At 40.3% G+C, this 21060-nt stretch overlaps 1 protein-coding gene across 1 annotated transcript in view; it reads left to right on the top strand.

Moving 5' to 3' along the window:
- The first annotated feature begins 660 nt into the window (after positions 1-660).
- The window catches only part of LOC127576155 (high-affinity choline transporter 1-like), a 31565-nt gene continuing 11165 nt past the window's right edge, over positions 661-21060 (top strand). Inside the window, exons 1-5 of the mRNA XM_052026544.1 lie at positions 661-844; positions 1861-1974; positions 12399-12554; positions 14863-15011; positions 15122-15265. Of these exons, the coding sequence (XP_051882504.1) occupies positions 661-844; positions 1861-1974; positions 12399-12554; positions 14863-15011; positions 15122-15265 (747 nt within the window). The remainder of the gene's footprint in view (positions 845-1860; positions 1975-12398; positions 12555-14862; positions 15012-15121; positions 15266-21060) is intronic.

Below are 21060 nucleotides of genomic sequence, written 5' to 3'. Positions count from 1 at the left end.
GTGCTAAAGCGATGATTCAGTCTTAAGTATTCCAACTATGAGATAAAATGTTAAGTGGGAATGAAAGTAACATGTTCCATCACTCTATTTAAAGAATAGGAAGGACATCTCCTGATGTCCCATTACTCCTCTGTGAAGCTTTTCCCAACTTAACTTCTGACCAATGAACTTCCTCTCTTTCTCTAGCCAGTGCTCGTGGTTACTGGAACTGGTTGCCTTACATTAGCTTTTGTTACCCAATCACCCACTCCCAACAAAAAGTTGCTTTAAGATCTGCTGTGGAGGTTAAAAGTAACGAGCACAGTGGAGCAGTTGGTAATAATAAAATGAAGAGGAAGAGAGGTAAAAAAATAACCATTTCAAACTAGAAGTCAAACATTTCAGTCTTAGATGTAAACATGCGCCTTGTTTGGCCAACTGATATGATGCATCTAAGAGTAAAACAATAATTCTTGTAGCCAATCAGATAAAATAACAGGTTTGAAAAATAGCTGGTCATTTTTGGGCTTTTTATTTCCCTTCTTATCATATGATGGATATATAAAGTTGGTTAGAACTTTACTTTGTGGTTTATTTTAAAATGATGAAAAGTAATGAATATGTCTATTTTATCTAGCTATAAGTGACAACTGCCTGCACAAAGTGCATTTTTAATTGAAAATGGCTGCCGATGTTGGAGGGATTGTTACTATCATCCTATTCTATTTATTAATCCTGGCTATTGGAATATGGGCTGCCTGGAAAACTCAAATGAGATCACGTAGAGCTGAAATGCTTCAAAATGAAGTTATAATGATAGGAAGACGAGACATTGGTCTTTTGCTTGGAATTTTTACAATGACTGGTGAGCCTTTAGTTTAAACTTACTTTTATCTTTCAGTATTTAAAAATAAGCTTTTATTGTCAAGTTAATGAGAACTGCATTAGTATGGAAAATGTTTTAAAGACTTTTTCATACCAATGTTTCTTATCAAGCTAAGGTTTATCCTTGTTAGGGAATGAAACAGCTTCAATTCCATAGTCCCAGTGTCCATATTAAACACTCGCATATCCCAAAGAATGAAGCCAAATGTCTAAGCTAGTTAAATTATATATATAGATTAAAATACACACACACACACACACACACACACACACACACACACACACACACACACAAACACATAGATAGATAGATAGATAGATAGATAGATAGATAGATAGATAGATAGATAGATAGATAGATAGATAGATAGATAGATAGATAGATAGATAGATAGATAGATAGATAGATAGATATGTCTGCACCAGGCCCTTACGCTTCCCACAAGTACAAAATGACCATCGTCCTTGCCTTTGGTGGTGCCACTTCTCAACTTCTCCAACAACTCATACTCCCAACTCTTGAATTGTCCAGACCCCAATATCTTTGTACTGCTGGGCTTCAGGCATATTCCCTAGTGCTAAAACTCATCCCAAAATCTGTGCTACCATTCTGTTCATTCTGTTGCAATATTACAGCAACTTGACCAGCATAAAACATTAAGTGTGAGACGAATAACGCATACTCAGAGCATCCTGTTGATTCTGGATTTCACTGTGATGTGTGATGTTGACTGAAGGATTGTTGTGCAGCTGGTGCAGTCTACCTCAGCTGGCAAGGCACCGAGGAAGCCTGCAACAGTAGACTTTTGCTACCAATCTAAAAGATGACGGATATTCAGCATCATCTTTCTCCTATCAATTTTCTGTGCTTTTTCTTGAAGCAGTGACATGAATGTTGGTCCCAAGCAACAAATTATATCCTTATTATTTATTATGTGCCTTGTTACATATAGCACAATGAAATAAAATGAAATACATTGCACCTCTGTCCTACAGCCACTTGGGTTGGTGGTGCTTACATTAATGGCACAGCAGAAGCAATCTATCTTGATGGGCATGGTCTTGCATGGACACAGGCTCCTATAGGATTTGCACTAAGTCTTACCATCGGTAAGGAGAATTTCTTTCTTATATTCTTTGTAGTTTGTTGTAGAATCCAATATTTTAATTTAGGGCAAATATGTGAATGCTTTGGTTAAACAAATAGGTTCCATTTCTGTTATTATGCCCTCTGTTAGCCCTTCCATTCTACTTTTCTTTGTAAGCTGCAGTAATATATATTTACTTCATTATCTAAGGATATAAAATTACTAAGACAAAGGTTTTTCTAAATAATGTTTTAAGTTATGCATCTCTTCCCCTTATTTAAAACATTTGATTTCATTTTTAGTCAGACAGATGTAATTTTTGATAGGTATCTTTCTTTACAATAATGTTTACTAGCACAGTTTTCCAGCTTTTAATGTGGAAAACTCCTTGCACTGACACTCTCCCATCAATTTTCTTTTCCAGCTACTTCAAAGGCAATATTATTTATCAAACAGAATGCAGTGCCATCAATGGTTAAAAATAAACATTAGTATATAGCAAATAATAAACTCAGAAAAAGACTTTGGATTCTTAACTGGACCTTCTATCAGGATGTAGACACTTATCTTTGCATAATGTCTATGACACTAATTTGAAAATCTTTATATTAGATAAACCAAGAAAAAACTCCTAAGCTGATATTGAATAAAGGATAAGTGCAAATAATAAAGGTAAACAAACATCACCAATCTTTATTGCTGTAATATTAAGATTTGATTCTAAAATGAATATCTAACATAATTTACATTAAAGTTTAAACATTTGAATGTGTTACATATGTTCATATTTCATCTTTATTATGTTTTTGGCATTAGTACTCCTAACATTTAATTTAAATCATCCATCTCTTTCCTATTTTTTAAAACTTTCACATCTATTACATGCTGCTTATATTTGGCCTTCCTTCACTTGCCATCCACTTGAGGGGGAAACAACTGTTCATTAACTGAAAACCAGATTTTAGAGCTATTTTCCAGGCCACAGAAAAATTCACAAGATGACATTAAATTTATTGCCTAGGTTAGATGATTTTTATTAGAATTATTAACATTTATTAAAATAAAATGATTTTTATTAGAATTAACTTTTCAGCCCCATTTTGTGCAGCATGCTAATGTAAGAGTTAGCACTGCTGCCTCACAGCTCCAGGGACCTGGGTGCATTCCTGATCTTGAGTGCTCTCTGTGCCGAGTTTGAATGTTCTCCCCGTGATTTTTTGTGGGTTTCTGCTGAATGCTTCGCTTTTCTTCTCCAATTCATGAATTAGTGTAAATTTTCTATTATGTTTCATAGATGGCAAATGAATCTAATGGGAATTCATGGGATGTGAGAGAGAAAAAGTTGTAGGCTGCAGGAAAATAAAGGAGGGGTGTGGGATTGATGGGACTACTCTGCTGGGAGCTGGTATGGACTATTGTGCTGAATGGTCCACTTTTGTGTGTAAAAAATAAGTAAGCCCCAACAGTAAAGCCTTACTCCTTGAATGGCAAATGGTGACATGACAAGCATAGAATTTCAGACACTCCCTACATGGTCATACCATTGTAGACTGATGCTGTGCAAGAGCTTCCTCATAACATCAACCATTGTGAGGGCCTGTGACAGCGGGGTTAGCACAAGAATTCAGGCAGCAGTGCTTCAGTGGCAGAAAAGAAATAAACAACCTGGAAGGCTCTAAACTGTCCCATACCCAAGTCAGCTGGTCAAGAGCTGATATGGTGAAATAGGGTACACTATGATACCAGAGACCTGAGGTTGCAGCAACAGGCAGACCATGCAATAATGCATTTTCTCCTGCTCCCTGCACATGAACAGGACATGCATGATTCTGGATCTTCCTAAGGTCAGCTCATGAGTTTTGCATTGTACCCATAAAAGGGACAACGTATGATAAAAACAGAAAATGTTGGAAATATTCAATGTCAGGCCGCATCTGTGGGAAGAGAAACAGAGTTAATGTTTCAGGCGAAAGACCCTTAGTTCAAGTTAGGAAAGAAAGAAAAGAAGCTTGTTAAACTGCAGGAAGGGGAGGGGAGGGTGGATGACTCTGATAGGGTAAAATCAGGGTGACCCTGGAGGTAAATTTGCTAACTGCTCCCATTCATTCATTGACCAGATAACCTTGTTTTCAGTCTGGTCAATGAATGAATGGGAGCAGAACGGAGACAAAGGAATGCTGGAGTTGCAAAATGCAGAACAGAAAGATATACCTGGCAGACCAGGCTGGGCATGTGCTCCACTCCCAGAGTAAAGAAAAAAAAGGGTGATAAAAAAAGACAGGCTGAGCCAATATTACAGATGGATGACTGATATAGCTGGAGATATTAAGTTACCTGAAGTTTTACAGTTCAATGTTGAGTCCAGAAGGCCGCAACATGCCCAGGCAGAAGATGAGTTGCTGTTCCTCAAGCTTGCATTGAGCTTCATTGTAACAGTAACAAGCGATGACTCTGGGGGATGGACATGCAGAGAAGAAGAAATACAGCTAAATATCTTAGCCCAAGGCTTTTCTTATTTTTTTGGAAATACTAACTTGCTTACTAACTGGAGCAGCTGACAAATATGTATGTATATGATATCTCAATAATTTTTCACTCATCAACCTTCACATATGAGTAGGAATTTCCTCCACCAATAAGGTTGATATTTGCTAATTTAACATGCACTTGCCATTTTTCTTGCCTGTATAGTTCAGCCACTCACTGCATTTCCTTGCTCAAGCATCTTGGTAATTTTGTTTGTTTTAAGAAAATAGCATTCTCACCTGAGTGTCTGAACAGTTGAACAAGTATAAACTGATCAAAGAGACCTTAAATTTGTACAGGTCTGACAAATCTAATCAATTTTTTGAACATGTCACTAGCACGTTGGATTGATAAGTATATGATTGTTAACTGTATGGACTTCCAAGACATTTGATAAGATACTATAAAAGAGATTATTAAGAAAAAGGAGACAGCATGGAATTAAATGCAACTTTGTGACATGGGTTAGTAAGCACATGCACTTACCAATCAGCGTCATAAAAATAAAAAGAATGGATTCTGACAAGTAGTATCTGATAAGTTACGTTACAACATAGAATATAGAACAGTGCAGCACAGGGACAGGCCTTTCGGCACACTATATTGTGCCGAACTAATTAAACTAATTAAGTTAATGATGCCCATAATAGTGTGCCTTGAGCTTCTTCACCATGTTTATAAAAGACTTGGATGAATGACTATATCTAAGGCTGCAAATGACACTAACCTGTTAATTGAGTAGATGAGAGCAGGATATTAGATAGCAAAACTAAATAATAGGACAAAACAATAGTGGAAGCAGTTCATTGTGGAGAAGTTTTAGGTCATCCACCAGGATCCAAGAAAAATAAACTTAAGTATTTTCAAAACGGTGAGATATGGAAGAGTAAATGAATTTCAAGGTCTATGTCTGCAGGCTTCTAATAGCCAGTGCAATTTAACAAAAAGTAAACAAAAAGGACTATGGAATATCTTCTTTGCTCAAGGGAATAGAAATAAACACCTTGGTTGTACAGAACGCTATTCAACCAGAACTTCCAATGCATTTTGCAGTAATACCAGAATGTGACACCAAACTAAATAAGGGGACAATAGAACAGATAACTAATACCTTGGTCAAATAGGTAGGTTTTAAGGAGTGTCTTAAAAGTAGAAAGAAAGATCAAGGTCAGGGGCATCCAGTATAAAATTTCAGAGTTTTGAGTCTTAACCTGCTTCTCTGACATCCATTACTGGATGAGATGTGGAAATTACTAAATATTAGGAAATGAAAATGTTATGCAGTTAAAAATACGTGGTTTTAGTGACGGTGCGAATGTGTGGTCAGAACTTGGGGTTAAGTATAAGAATGTATGAACATGATAAACAGGAGCAGGGAGCAGGAGTAGGCAATATAAGCCTCCAACCTTGCTCCACCATTCAATAAGATTAAGGTGAAGCTGATTTTGGTCTCAACACTTTTCTGCCTGTTACCATAACTCTTGACTCTGATGTAGTACAAAAATCTTTTTTCTACCTTGAATGTGTTCATTGACTCAACCTCCACAGCTCTCTATGGTAGAGAATTCCATAGATTCACAACCTTCTGAGAGCAGAAGTTCCTCTTCACCCTCATGCCTTTAGATCTAGATTCCCTCATGAGGGGAAACATTCTCAACATCTCCCTTCCAAAAATCCCTCAGAATATTGTGCATCTCAGTAAGATCACCTCTCATTCATAGAATCATAGACAACTTGTGGCACAGAAAGGGGCCACATGGCCCATCATTCCATTCTTGTGGAAAATGGTTACACAACAGTATACCACCAAGTTTTCAGGCAATGAGGTTCACTTTTGAGGGATAAAAATTTTCCTCATTTTCCCTCTAAGCCTTCTACTAAGTACTTAAAATCAGTACCCATTTGTTTTGGACCTCTGTTTTTCTTCTACTCTCCAATAATTACAAGCTCAATCTGCTCAATCTTTCCTTAACACAATCCATTCATCTCAGAACTGTTCTCTGAATTGGCATCAATGCAAGTATATCCTTCCTGAAAAGAGGAGACCTAAAATGCACACAAAACTCCACATGTGGATCACATCATAGAACACAGAACATGGAACATTACAGCACAGTCACTTTGGCCCACGATGTTGTGCTGACATTTTATCCTGCTTTAAGATCTATCTTAACCCTTCCCTCCCACATAGCCCTCCATTTCTCTATCATTCATGTGCCTATCTAAGAGCCTCTTAAATGTCCATAATGTATCTGCCCCCATAACCTCTGCTAGCAGTGCGTTCCATGCACCCACCACTCTCTGTGTAAAAAAATTTACCTCTGACGTCCCCCCATATCTTCCTCCTTAAAATTATGCCCCCTTGTGTTAGCCATTTTTGCCCTGGGAAAAAGTCTCTGACTGCCCACCCGATCTATGACTCTTATCATCTTGTACACCTCTATCAAGTCACCTTTCATCCTCCTTCGCTCCAAAGAGAAAGGCCCTAGCTCACTCAACCTATCCTCATAAGACATGCTCTCCAATCCAGGCAGAATCCTGGTAAATCTCCTCTGCATCCTCTCTAAAGCTTCCACATCCTTCCTATAATGAGGTGACCAGAACTGAACACAATACTCCAAGTGTGGTCTCACCAGAGTTCTATAGAGCTGCAACATTACCTCACAGCTCTTGAACTCAATACCTCGACTAATGAAGGCCAACGCACCATACGCTTTCTTAACAACTCTATCAACTTGCGCGGCAACCTTGAGAGATCCATGGATGTGGACCCCAAGATCCCTCTGCTCCTCCACATTGCCAAGACTCCTGCCATTAATCTTGTATTCTGCCTTCAAACTCGATCTTCCAAAGTGTATCACTTCACACTTTTCCAGCTTGAACTCCATCTGCCACTTCTCAGCCCAGCTCTGCATCCTATTAATGTCCTATTGTTACCTACTTCAACCTTCTACACTATCCACAACACCACCAACCTTCCACATCCTCATCCAAGTCATTTATAAAAATCACAAAGAGCAGGGGTCCCAGAACAGATCCCTGCAGAACACCACTGGTCACCGATCTCCAGTCAGAATACACTCTATCTACAACCACCCTCTTGTCTTCTATGGGTGAGCCAAGTCTGAATCCACACAGCCAAGTTTCCCTGTATCCCATGCTTCCTGACTTTCTGAATGAGCCTTCCATGAGGAACCTTATCAAACATCTTACTCAAATCCAAGTACACCACATCCACTGTTCTACTTTCATCAATGTGCTTTGTCACATCCTCAATCAGGCTCATGAGGCATGACCTGCCCCTCACAAAGCCATGCTGACTCTCTCTAATCAGCCTATGCTTCTCTAAATGCCCATAAATCCTGTCTCTAAGAATCTTCTCCAGTAATTTTCCCACCACTGAAGTAAGATTCACTGGCCTGTAATTCCCAAGGTTGTCCCTACTCCCTTTCTTGAACAAAGGAACAACATCTGCCACCCTCCAATTATCTGGCACTACTCCTGTGGCCAGTGAAGATGCAAAGATCATCGCCAAAGGCATAGCAATCCCTTCCCTCACTTCCTACAATAACCTTGGATATATCCCATCTGGCCCCGGTGACTTATCTATCCTAATGTTTTTCAGAAGTTCCAGCACATCCTCTTTCCTCATGTCAACATGCCCTAGCATATCAGCCTGTTGTACACCATCCTCGCAAACATCAAGGTCTGTCTCACTGGTGAATACGGAAGCAAAGTATTCATTAAGGACCTCCCCTACCTCTTCGGACTCCAGGCACACGTTTCCTCTTATATCCCTGATTGGTCCTACCCTCACTCTGGTCATCATCCTATTCTGCACATACATGTAGAACACCTTGGGGTGTTCCTTAATCCTACTCGCCAAGGCCTTCTCATGCCCCCTTCTAACTCTCCTAATTCCATTCTTAAGTTCCCTCCTGGCTACCTTGTAACTCTCCAGAGCCCTGTTTGATCCTTTCTTCCTAAATCTTAGGTAAGCTTTTTTCTTCCTCTTGACAAGGCATTCTACATCTCTTGTCAACCATTGTTCCTTCACCATCCTTACCCTGCCTTAATGGGACAAACCTATCCAGAACCCCATGCAAGTACTCCCTAAACAATGTCCACATTTCCATTGTGCACTTCCCTCAGAACAACTTACCCTCCAAAGTTCTTGCCTAATAGCATCATAATTCCCCTTCCCCCAATTAAGTATTTTCCCATATCATCAGCTCCTATCCTTCTCCAAGGCTATGGTAAAGGTCAAGGAGTTACAGTCACTTTCTCCAAAATGCTTTCCCACAAAGAGATCTGAAATCTGATCAGGGTCATTGCCTAGTACCAGGTCCAGTATGGCCTCTCCTCCAGTCGGCCTGTCCACATATTGTGTCAAAAATCCTAACAAACTCTGCCCCATCCAAACCTTTTGCACTAAGGAGGTGCCAATCAATATTAAGGAAGTTGAAATCACCCATGACAACAACCCTGTTATTTTTGCACCTCTCCAAAATCTTCCTCCCAATCTGCTCCTCAGTGTCTCTGCTGCTCTTGGGGGTCTGTAGAATGCTCCCAGTAGAGTGATCACTCCTTTCCTGTTTCTGACTTACACCCACACTGACTCAATGGACGATCCCTCCAGGATATCCTCCCTTTCTACAGCTGTGATACTGTCCCTGATCAGCAAAGCCACTCCCCCACCTCTTTTACCTCCGTCCCTGTTCCTTTTGAAACATCTAAACCCCAGAGTATCCAGCAGCCATTCCTGCCCTTGTGACAGCCAAGTCTCTGTAATGGCCACAACATCGTAGTTTCATGTACTGACCCACACTCTAAGTCCATCACTCTTGTTCCTGATACTTCTCGCATTAAAGTAGACATACTTCAGCCCATCCAACTGACTGCAATTTTGCCCGTTCAACTGCCTATCCTTCCTCACAGTCTTTCTACACACTGCATCTACTAGTACACTAAATGCACCAATATCTTACCTATCACATGGGTTCCCATCCTCCTGCCAAACTAGTTTAAACCCCCCACAACAGCTCTAGCAAATCTTCCTACAAGAATATTGGTTCCCCCTCCAGTTCAGGTGTAACCAGTCCCTTTTGTACAGGTCGTACGTTCCCCAGAAGAGATCCCAATGGTCAATAAATCTGAAACCCTGCCTCCTGCACCAACTCCTCAGTCATGCTTTCATCTGCCAAATCAACCTATTCTTACCCTCACTGGTGCATGGCACAGGCAGCAATCCAGAGATTACTACCCTTGAGGTCCTGTTTGTCAGCTTCCTACCTAGCTCCCTATATATATCTCAATTAATAAATCAAGGACTCTAGTTGCATTTTAACTGCATGTGCATCCTAAAGTCTCACTCTTCCTTGACGATACCTTCCTTAATTCATCTCAGCAAAACATATTAGTTTGGAATTCTCGGCATTATATTGCATTTGCCCATTTCAAGTTCAATCTGCCCATTTCACTAGTCTGTCTATATTCTCATGAAGCCTATCCTCTTCATTGTTAATTACACTGAAGGATATTTATGAAAGTTTAGGATCTACAAGAACTTAACAACAACCAATAGCACGTAAAGCATGCCAATAATAATGTCAGTGTGCCTTGTTGATTTAACATCAATGTTGACACTTTGGAGCTCAACACTGCATTCTACACGCTAAACCTTTCACACCTGATCACAACATTAACCAGCCCAAAGAATGGCCACCCCACCCTACCATCATTTTAGTTAATGGTTCATCTACTACCAGTAGGTTATTTCTTCTGGATGGTGATGCATTTCTACACATTTTGAGGTGATTTTACATCTTTTCTAATGTTCTTGTAGCCTACTATGGGAATTGATGGTACTGCAGATAAATTACTTGGCTTGTATTCCAGATTCCTGGACTAATGATCCAGAGACCAGAGTTCAAATCCCTCTATGGCAGCTGGAATTTAAATTCAGATAATAATGTGTATTGTTTTAAACTAGTCATTAATAATGATGACCACAAGAACAAATGCATTGTTGCAAAAACCCAAATGACTCACTTCAGAGAAAACCATCTGCCATCCTTAACTGTTATTGACTCCAGATTCACCAACGAGGTCAACTCCTACTCCTAAATGCCCTCAAGTGACCTGGCCAGCATCTTAGTTGAAGGACAATAGGGGAAGGGCAGTAAGTGACAGCCTTACTGGTGACGCCCAGATTCCAAAAAAAATTGAATTTTTTTTTTGAAAAAGGAATTGCGGTACGTCTTTCATAATTTAAAAGGCTTATGCATGAACCAGCTCTTTCCAGACAGGATTGATCCATTGTGATTTAGCATTGATTAACACTGGAGAAAGACATCATGAAGAGGGGGCAAACTACCCTGGCTCATGTTGTGTCACTAGCACCTCTGAGTAAGAAGGTTGTGTGTTCACATAGAAAATATATGCTGGCAGTGCTAAGAATGTGTTACAGTGTCAGAAATAACATCTTTCTATGAGATGTTCAGACAGATATTGTCTGTTCCTTTAAGTGGATGTAAAAGATTCCATTGCACTGTTTCAAAGAGGAGGGGAGTTATCCCTAGTTCCCTGCCCAGTACTAATAGCATGTTTTGCCATCTCTAGTTGCCCTTAAGAATGAGCAGTCTTCCTGGACTACTGCACACTTTCTGGTGAAGATACCCCCACAGTACTACTGGGGAGAGTGTTCCTAGATTTGGACCCAGCAATAATGGAGGAAGAGCAAAATATTTTCAAGAAAGATGTGTGACTTGGAGGGGAAATTGCAGGGTCGGTGTTGCTATCTAACCCCTCTCTCTCATCTACACAATTAACAGTTTAGTGTCATGTTGCAGTTGTGAAGATGAGTAACTGCAGTGCATTTTGTAGGTGGTACACATACTGTACACCACTGACGAAAGGGGTGAATGTGTGTGGTGTTGGATGGTATACTGATGAAGTGAGCTGCTTTGTTCTGATTAAGCTTCTAGACAGCTGTTGACACTGCATTTATCCAGACAGTTTCTGGTCATTGGTGACCCATGAAATGTGTGGTGGGAAATTTGGTAACGGTAATACAAATGAATGCCAAGGGTAGATTGTTAGACTCTATTGTTGGAAATGGTCTTGTCCAGCAATTCTGTGTCAAGAATGTGACATACCACTTATCAGCCCATGGTTACTTGGGTCATAATTACTGCAGGTGTCAACTGGTTCATCTACTGAGGAGTTGCCAGTGAAATTGAACATTGTGCAATTATCATAAACATCCCACTTCTGACCATCTAATGTCCATTTTTAATACCATTACCACTCAAACCTTCATTCCCTAAACTTCCAGCAGTGTTCTAATTAAACTCAATGTAATCTTGAGGAATAACATCTCAATTTTTGACTATAAAGGTTGCAGAGTTATGAACTCTATATTGAATTTAACATTTTCTGATAATAATTTTGCTATTCAAATTTACAGTGCTTCTAGATCCAGCTCTGTTTCTTTACTTACCCATTACCACCTCCTTTTCCTCTTGGCTTTGTCATCTTTGATATTTAATCTTCCTTGCTTTCAACCCTTTTCACAGATGTTCCCTTTTCTTCTATATCCCCTTTGCCTTTTCTCTGCATCATCGGACTGGCTATGTCTTTTATATTTTACAAGTCCAATAAAAGGCCACTGGCCAAGATCGTTAACTCTGTTTTTCTGTTTCATGATCTGTTTAGTAGTTACAGCATTTTATGCTTTTATTTTGTTATTGATAATTTTAGCAATTTGATGGTTGCATCTCACCCTAGATAATGTGATTGCACGGCATACTTTATTACAAAATTGTTTGCAACATAAACACTCGCAAAATTCATTAATACATGTAATTATCCTGGTAAAATAATGTAACATAACAAAGTAGTTCAATTATATTTTTGCAGGTGGTTTGTTTTTCGCTAAGCCAATGCGTTCAAAGAAATATGTGACCATGTTGGACCCGATTCAGGAAACCTATGGTAATCGGATAGGTGGCCTGTTCTTCATTCCTGCTGCCATGGGAGAGCTCTTTTGGACAGGAGCTGTTTTATCTGCCCTTGGTGAGAAAATATGGTGTTAATTATAAAAAATGACTTATGCGTTTAAGTAAAGAAGGAAGAAATAGCACTCCATCACACTCCTGACTTGTGCCTTGTAAATGGAGTAAAGACTTCCGCATGTCAGAAGTTGCCACACGATACCCAGCTTCCAACCTGCTTTTATAGCCACAGTACTTATGTGGCTAATCCAGTTGAGCTTTTGGTCAATGGTGTTGAAACTAAATGTCAAGGGATCATCACTCAACATCCCACTTCTGGCATTCAGTAAGGCTTCATATGACAACCATTAAAATGTTAGAGCATACGGAAACATAAGGCTATAGACCAGATCACTTTGATGACTAGCCAGTAGTTCTGTAGAGAATTTCCAACAAGCTGCATTGCACATGTCAATGCATCCAAGATATCTGTGCCTGAACACTGCAGCACAGAAGTACAGATTGCATGGGAGGTAAGATGGTGGCGCACAATCTGACCTCCCACCCCACTATTGGACTCCAGTGCTGAGTCCAGCAACAGTTGAGCAACAGATTGAAATGAGGAACAAGATACACAATGTAAATGACCCCTTGGTGCCCCTTGCAGTTTGCCGCGAGGCTGGCAGGACATTGGCACCTCAGAGCCACAAAAGGTACTGCAACTCATCCCAGGAGAAGCAAACACGAGACATGGGCTGCATCCAATATGATCTGCTCAGGGACACCTAAGGTACCTCAGATAATGGAACTTGGAAATTAAGACTGGAAGTGCTGGAAATTATCAGCAAGCCAGGCAGCATCTAAAATTAACATTTGAGATTCATGGCATGGATAGGAAATTGGTTGGGAGGTAGGAAAAAAGGAGTAGTGGTAATGGATATGTATGTACTCAGACTAGTAGGTTGTGGTTGATGATAACCCCAGTGGTTTTCACTGCAACCTCAGGTTTTCATCTAGGTTTAGACCAAGGAACAGAGAGCAATATATCCATGTTGGCACAGCCTCAGAATAAAGGGAAGTCCCTTTAAATCTGAGGTGAGGAGGAATTTCTTCAGCCAGAGGGTGGTGAATCTGTGGAATTCATTGCCACAAAGGACTGTGGAGGCCAAGTCATTGTGTATATTTAAGGCAGAGATTGACAGGTTCTTGACTGGTAAAGGGGTTAAGGGTTACAGGGAGAAGGAAGGAGAATGAAGTTGAAAAAGAAATCAGCCATGATTGAATGGTGGAGCAGACTTGATGGGCCGAATGGCCTAATTCTGCTTCTATATGGTCTTATGGTCAAGGTAAGTGATGCAAGTAAATGATATGATTAATAAGGTCTAGACAGGAGCAAAAATTTGTAAAGGGACGTTAGTAATGCATAGCCAAAACTGTGGCACATAGAGTCTAACATGGAGAGCTGTGGGACCATCCATAGTGAAAGCCAGATCAAAATATTTTTCCAATGGTGGGAATAACAGAGATTTGGGGGAACCTATGTAAACATATAATTGAAAGCTGGTGATCAGTGACAAAAGTAATTAAAATAAACAAATATAAAGTTGGCCTTTATCTCAAAGGGGCTGAAATACAAAGGATGGAAGTTCTGCCACAAATATGTATATCTCCAGTTAGAACTCATATGGAGTATTGCATTCGGTTTAGATTATATTGGCCTTGGAGTAGGGGAGCACAGATCCACCAGCATAGTGCCAGTACTAAAAGGATTAAATAACATGTGCAAGATGTATAAACACGTTTGTATTCCCTTGACTATAGAAAATTTAGCAATAACTTGACCGAGTTATTTAGGGTGATAGGGCAAATGGATAGGGACTACTTTCTCTTGTGGGGAGCACAGCAAGGTGGTTATAACCTTAACATTAGAGCTAATGTCCTCTTGCAGGAATTGTAAGACATGTCACATGCTTGGTGCATGGAGTGATGCCCTTGATAGTCCAAAGCCCATTTGGAGCATTGGCAGGTGAAACTGAGGCATATCTTTGTCCTTTCAAAAATTTGTTGGCCATTAACAGATAACTGTGTTTTCATGTTTACCTCAGTTTAACTTGTGGTAGTACACAATTTTACCACAGCTGTCGCTGGCCTATAGGCCAAGTTTGGATTGCTAAACCTTTCCTTTGCATATTCCTTCATTAAGTGACTAACCAAATTGCTGTTAACTGAAGCTACTGTACTCTTGAAGTTTTACCTTGCATGAAAAAGTTTCTTGGATGTCAATTGATATTTTATCCCATAGATACTTAAAGTTGAGTTAACTAATATAGATACTCTAATTGCCACACATCACATCCAAGTTGATTATTAATAAATATTTTATCCTTTAGGTTCATCGCTAAGTGTGATTTTTCAGATGAATGTTAATTTATCCATTATTATTTCTGCCTTGATATCAATCATTTATACTCTGATTGGAGGATTATACTCTGTTGCTTACACAGACATGGCTCAGCTTTTCTGTATCTTTGTGGGAATGGTGAGTTTTTGAAGTTTTAAGTTATTAGTAGAGTTAAATTTCAAATACATGGATATAAAGAGAGCACTTAGTGGTAGATTGAAACTTGTTTTTTTTTATTCTTCATTCAGTACATAAGCTTGCCTTTTGCCTCTTCACATCCTGCTGTTACAAGTATCAGTACCACCTATACACAGTATGTTTACCATGAACCCTGGAGCGGAACCATACCGGCTAAAAAGGCCTGGATTTGGATTGACAACTACTGTCTGATGGTATGTATACAATATCAATTGTTATATCAATGCAAAGTAAATGAAATGATGCTACTTTCTCCAAGGATCAATGTAAAAAATGGTTTCCCTGAAGGAACTAGCAGTTCAGCTGTTTTGCAAACAGTTTCCAGAAATGATTCAGATGGATTTTGTTTAGCACAAGCCAGTTGATACCATTAGCCTGGATTAGGGTGTCTGAAACATAAATTTGAGGATCCAGTGATGCATTTTGGAAATTGAGCTCCAATTTATTAAGATTTTGGTGTGTGGCCAACAATGTGGGACACATTTAAACACAGACAATGTGAGCACATTCTTCACGTCTCCCAAAGGGGAAAGGCACTAAGAATAGTTTGCCAAAATTCGGCTTCTAAGTTAAAAGTTAGGTTAAAGATTGAAAAGGATAAAGATCCAATCATAATATATATGGCATGCTGCAAACTCATCCCTGAACATCCTTTCAGATGCAAAACTCCGGGACATAAAGACACACATATGAATACTGGACTTCAAATGCAAAAAGTAATTTCATTGTAGAACAGATTTACTATTGCATTTTTCCCACTGAACTGTTATTTGTCCTTTGTGAGCACAAAGTGTACCAGTGGCACCTGGTGGACTCTACTCTCAGCTTTCACCTTTGACTGCTCCAGAACCTTGTGAATGCTATCTTGCTGAAGTGAAAAAACCTCACCAGAATTATCAAATGGTTTTGTCTATTTTAATGAATGGGAGTGCAAGAGTAAATGATGGAAGCCAAGGGAAATATTGATTGCCAATGGTGAAAATCTCCTCATATCTTCCATCCTCCTGCTCCTGTTCCATGTCAATTTGGTTTTGGTTATGTAGAACAAAAGAAAGAGCAATAGTAACTGCTATAACAATTCCTCGGTAGAGTTAATTCATAGGAAGTGGTGATCAAGAGGACTACGAAGGCAGGGCGGTGGACATTGTCTACATGGACTTTAGCATGGCCTTTGGCAAGGTTCTGCATTGTAGATTGGTCTAGAAGGTTAGAATACATGGGATCCAGGGTGAGCTAGCAAATTGGATACAAAATTGGTTTGCTAGTAAGAGAAAAAGGTGGTGGTGGAGGGTTGCTTTTCAGATCGGAGACCTATAACCAGTGGTGTGCCGCAGGGATCGATGCCGGGTCCTTTATTGTTCATCATATATATTAATGATTCGGAAGAGAATATAGGTGGCATGATTAGTAAGTTTGCAGATGATACCAAAATTGGTGGTGCAGTGGACAGTGAAGGTGGTTGTCAAAGGTTACAACAGGATCTAGATGAACTGGGAAACTGGGCAACAGAATGCAGATGGAATTTCACTTGGATAAATGTGAAGTGATGCATTTTAGGAAGTTATTCCAGGCCAGGACATGCACAGTGAATGGCAGGACCTTCGGGAGTTTTTACCGAAAGACGTACATAATTCTCTGAAAATGACGACGCAGGTACACAGAATGTGAAGAAGCCTATGGTATGTTTGCCTTCATTGGCCAAGGCATTGAGTATGGGAGTTGGGAATTCATGTCACCGTTGTACAAGTCTTCGGTTATGTTGCGCTTGGAGTACTGCATGCGGTTCTGGTCGCCATACGATTGGAAAGATGTGATTAAGCTGAAAAGATTCACGGGATTGTTGCCTGGACTGAAGGGCTTCAGTTATAAGGAAAGATTGGATAGGCTGGGACTGTTTTCCTGGAGTGGAGGAGGCTGAGAGGTAACTTCATAGAAGTTTATAAAATTGAGGGGTGCAGATAAACTGGAGGGCATAGGTTTAAGATGAGAGGGGAAAGATTTAAAGGGAATCTGAGGGACAAGTTTTTCTCACAACAGGCAATGCACAATATGGAAGAAGCTACTAGAGGAAGTGTTAGAGGTGGGTACAAGTACAACATTTAAAAGACATTTTGGCAGGTACATGGATAGGAAAGATTTAGAGAGCCAAGGGCCAAATACAGGCAAATTGGATGAACGTAGATAGGTGTCCTGGTTGGCATGGATGAGCTGGGCCGAAGGGCCTGTTTCTGTGTTGTATAACTCCACAAATCTTTGAATCGAGGCAGCACCAAGCCCACCCCATGCTCCAGCGCTATCCACTGCAACTGAAGGAGGTGTAAAACCTGTCCCTTTTCCTTCCTCCTCACCACCATCCAGGAACTTAAACAGCCCTTCCAGGTGAGGCAGAGGCTCCTCTGCATCTCTTCCAACCTGGTCTACTGCATTTGATGCTCATGATGTGGCCTCCTCTACATTTGGTGAAACCAAACAAAGACCAGGCAATGCTACCCACGACAGCCATCTTGAGCTCCCAGTTGTATGTCATTTCAACTCCCCCTTCCATTCTCACACAGACCTGTTTGTCCCTGGCCTTTTCCATTGCTACAGTGAGGCCAAACACAAATTGGAAGAACAACATCTCATATTCTGCTTTGGTAGCTTACAAGTCAATGCTACCAACAATGAATTTTCCAATTTCTGGTACCCATACCCCATACTCCCACATACTGTCCACCCAGTTTTCCTCCCCCTTTGATCATCTCTCCAATCTCCTCTCCATCCTGGTTCTATCTGCCTACCAGGCCCTCCCCATTTGGTTCTACCCAACACCTACCACCCTCTATCACAGATCCTTTGTACTGCTATATACTGGCAATAGGTCCCATTCCCTCTCAGTCCTAATGCAGGATCTTGACTCAAAACATCGACTTACACTTTTTGCCTTTACAAATGCTGTTTGACCCGCTGAGTTCTTCCAGTGTTCTATTTTCTGGATTAAATCCAACTTGTTCCCCAGTCTATTTGCATTCCCAAATCTTTTTACAAACTACAAATGGTGCAGGCAAATCTGTAACTGCAACTGACCCTCCTACATATTTGCCTCCAGGTCAGAATCTTGCGGGTTCAGGTCCCAGAGTCTTGAATATAAAACCCATTCTCAGCAGCTCAGTGCAGTGTGAAGGGAATGCTGCATAGTTGAAGGGAATTATCTAAGGCTTTTAATCAAGGATTGTCAGCCCTTTCAATTGGAAATAATAAATCACCTGGCATTATCCTGAAAAGTCTAGATAGTGTCTTGATGTCCTTTATGACATTTTCACTCAACCACTTTAAACTAATTATTTGATCACTATCTATTCCTTTTTGTCTGACCTTGTATGCTTCCTAGAAAAAAGTTATTACCCAAGAAAATAAGAGCATGAGTAGGCCACTTGGCCCCTCAAGCCTGCTCCACCATTCAATATGATCATGGCTGATATTCGCTGAACTCAGCTCCTCTAGGGCCAGTTCCCCATAGCCCTCAATTCCACAATCTTTCAAAAATTTATCTACCTCCACCTTAAATACTTAAGTAATTCTAAAGGCGTAGAGAATCCAGGGATTCAACACCCTCTGTGAAAAGAAATTTCTATGCACCTCTGTTTTAAATGACCAGCCCCTTATCTTGTAACAACGTCTCTTTGTTTGAGACTCTCCCACAAGCGAAAACATTTCAAGATTTACACTGTTATGCCCTCTCAGGATCTTATACGTCTCATCAAGGTCACTCTTCATTCTTCTAAACTCCAAAGAATATAGGCCCAACCTGTTTAGTGTCTCCTGATAGGACAACTCTCTCATCCCGAAAATTAGCCTTGTGAATCTCTTTTGGACTGCCTCCAATGGTTCTATATACCCTCCTCAGTAAGTGGACCAAAACTGTGCATAGTACTCCAGGGAGGTCTCTCCAACACCTGTACAACTGTAACCAAACTTCATTTTCTCTAAACTCCTACCCCTTTGCAATAAATAATTTAGATTTAAATTAAATCGACAGTTTAAAAAAGTCAGTAAAATGCAAATCTGTTGGACAAGTGCAGGGACTAATGTCAGGTTCTTGATCTGACCTGCACAACCCTAATCCTACTTCAGCAATAGAACACTACGGCCCACCTCTTGCACTACCATGGACTTGTCTCTGATTGTGTCTCTTTTTTTGTGCGAATGCCTTGTTTCTGCATGGTCTTTTTTCTCTGCCTTGTATAATTTATGTGTAACTTATATTTTGTGTGTTGTCTGTATATACATACTTGTGATGCTGCTGCAAGCAAGTTTTCATGGTACCTGTACCCCACCATACTTGTGCAAAAGACAATAAACTCGGTTTGACTTGACTCGCAGTCACAATCTCCTGTCCTTGACCACATTTCAACTCTCAAATATTTAAGCTAAAGGGTGTGGTTGCCTCCTGGATCAAAAGGTCCAACTAATATTCTCTGTCTCTGATGGGTTACAACGTGTGGAACTTGAACCCCAGCTCCTCCATGCAGACGTGAATCTCCCCAAGCTACAGTTTGAATACTGGTGGGGTTGTTGACAGTGAAAAGGGTAGTCTTTCTCTCATGAACAATTTTCATGAGTTGGTACGATGGGCAGGTGGAATATAATCTGTAAAATATGGCTGATGCATTTTGGGAAAACTGATAATATGAAGCTTTTGCTTTGCAAAATTTTCAGCCTAAAATTGTAAAAACCAATACAGATGTAAATGAAAAGGAACATAAGCACTGCAGGTCAGTCAGAATCTATAAGATGAGTTAATGGTTCATATTTAAACTCTTTGCCAGATTGATGACAGCTCCATCCAAAATGTTAACCTATCTTTCTCTTACAGATATTGACTGGTCTGTGGTGCATTACCCACATTTTCTGAATGACATAATAAGGTAGATTTTGTGTACAGATAAACAATTGCAGAGCTGCAAAATGGGTGTATATGTGTTGAAAAACTGAACAATGTTTTGCACTAAATTCCTCCTGCCCTGATTTTCCTGTCAGCTACATATCGTGCACCAGGCTGTCATGTTGGTACTCTATTTCCCACCTTCACAAATCCATTTTGAATGGATAGAGCAGCATTATGGAGCTGATCCTCACTTGAGAACGTTTGTTTTTGTAGGAAAGTAAGGCAGCAAAGACAGAATTGGTAACCTTACTGTCAAAACTAATCATGATAATCTCTGTAATTTCTGCAGAGGAAACAGCTGCCTACAACAAGCTGTAGGCCTTATACCCATGAAAACTGGGGTACTAATGTTATCTGGAGTCATAGAGCCATACAGCATACAAACAGGCCCAGTGAGTCAAGTACCTATTTACATTAATCCTACATTAATCCCATTTTTAACTCCCTCAGATTTTACCACTCACCAACACATCAGGGGGTAATTTACAGCAGAAAATTAACCTACAAGCCTGCATATTTTTGGGATTTGGGAGGAAACTACAGCACCCGGAGGAAACCGGCAGGCAGGCACGGTAGTGTAGCGGTTTGCGTAATGCTATTACAGCACCAGAGACCCAGGTTCAATTCCGGTTACTGTCTGTAAGGAGTTCGTACATTCTCCCTGGGTGCTCCGGTTTCCTCCCACATTCCAAAGACGTATGGGTTAGGAAGTTGTGGGCATGCTATGTTGGCGCCGGAAGCGTGGCGACACTCGCCTGCTGCCCCCAGAACACTACGCAAAAGATGCATTTCACTGTGTGTTTCAATGTACATGTGACTAATAAAGATCTTATCTTAAAAACCTCATGTGATCACAGGGATAACACGCAAATCCACATAGACAGCACCGGAGGTCAGGATTGAACCGAAGTCCCTGGAGCTTGAGGCAGCAACTCTGTTAGCATAATGTTGCAGCTGGGACTCTGATTCTAATTCAGTTGGTAAATGCATGGTGTTACCACAGTGTCCAACCTGTTCAATATATACAGCCACTCCAGTCAGAAAATTCACAGCTTCTTACCA

The sequence above is a fragment of the Pristis pectinata genome, chromosome 11 (genome assembly GCF_009764475.1).
Source record: "Pristis pectinata isolate sPriPec2 chromosome 11, sPriPec2.1.pri, whole genome shotgun sequence".
Classification (NCBI taxonomy): Eukaryota; Metazoa; Chordata; class Chondrichthyes; order Rhinopristiformes; family Pristidae; genus Pristis; species Pristis pectinata.
Note: the sequence above shows the minus strand (reverse complement) of the source record. Positions and strands in the feature narration are given on the sequence as shown.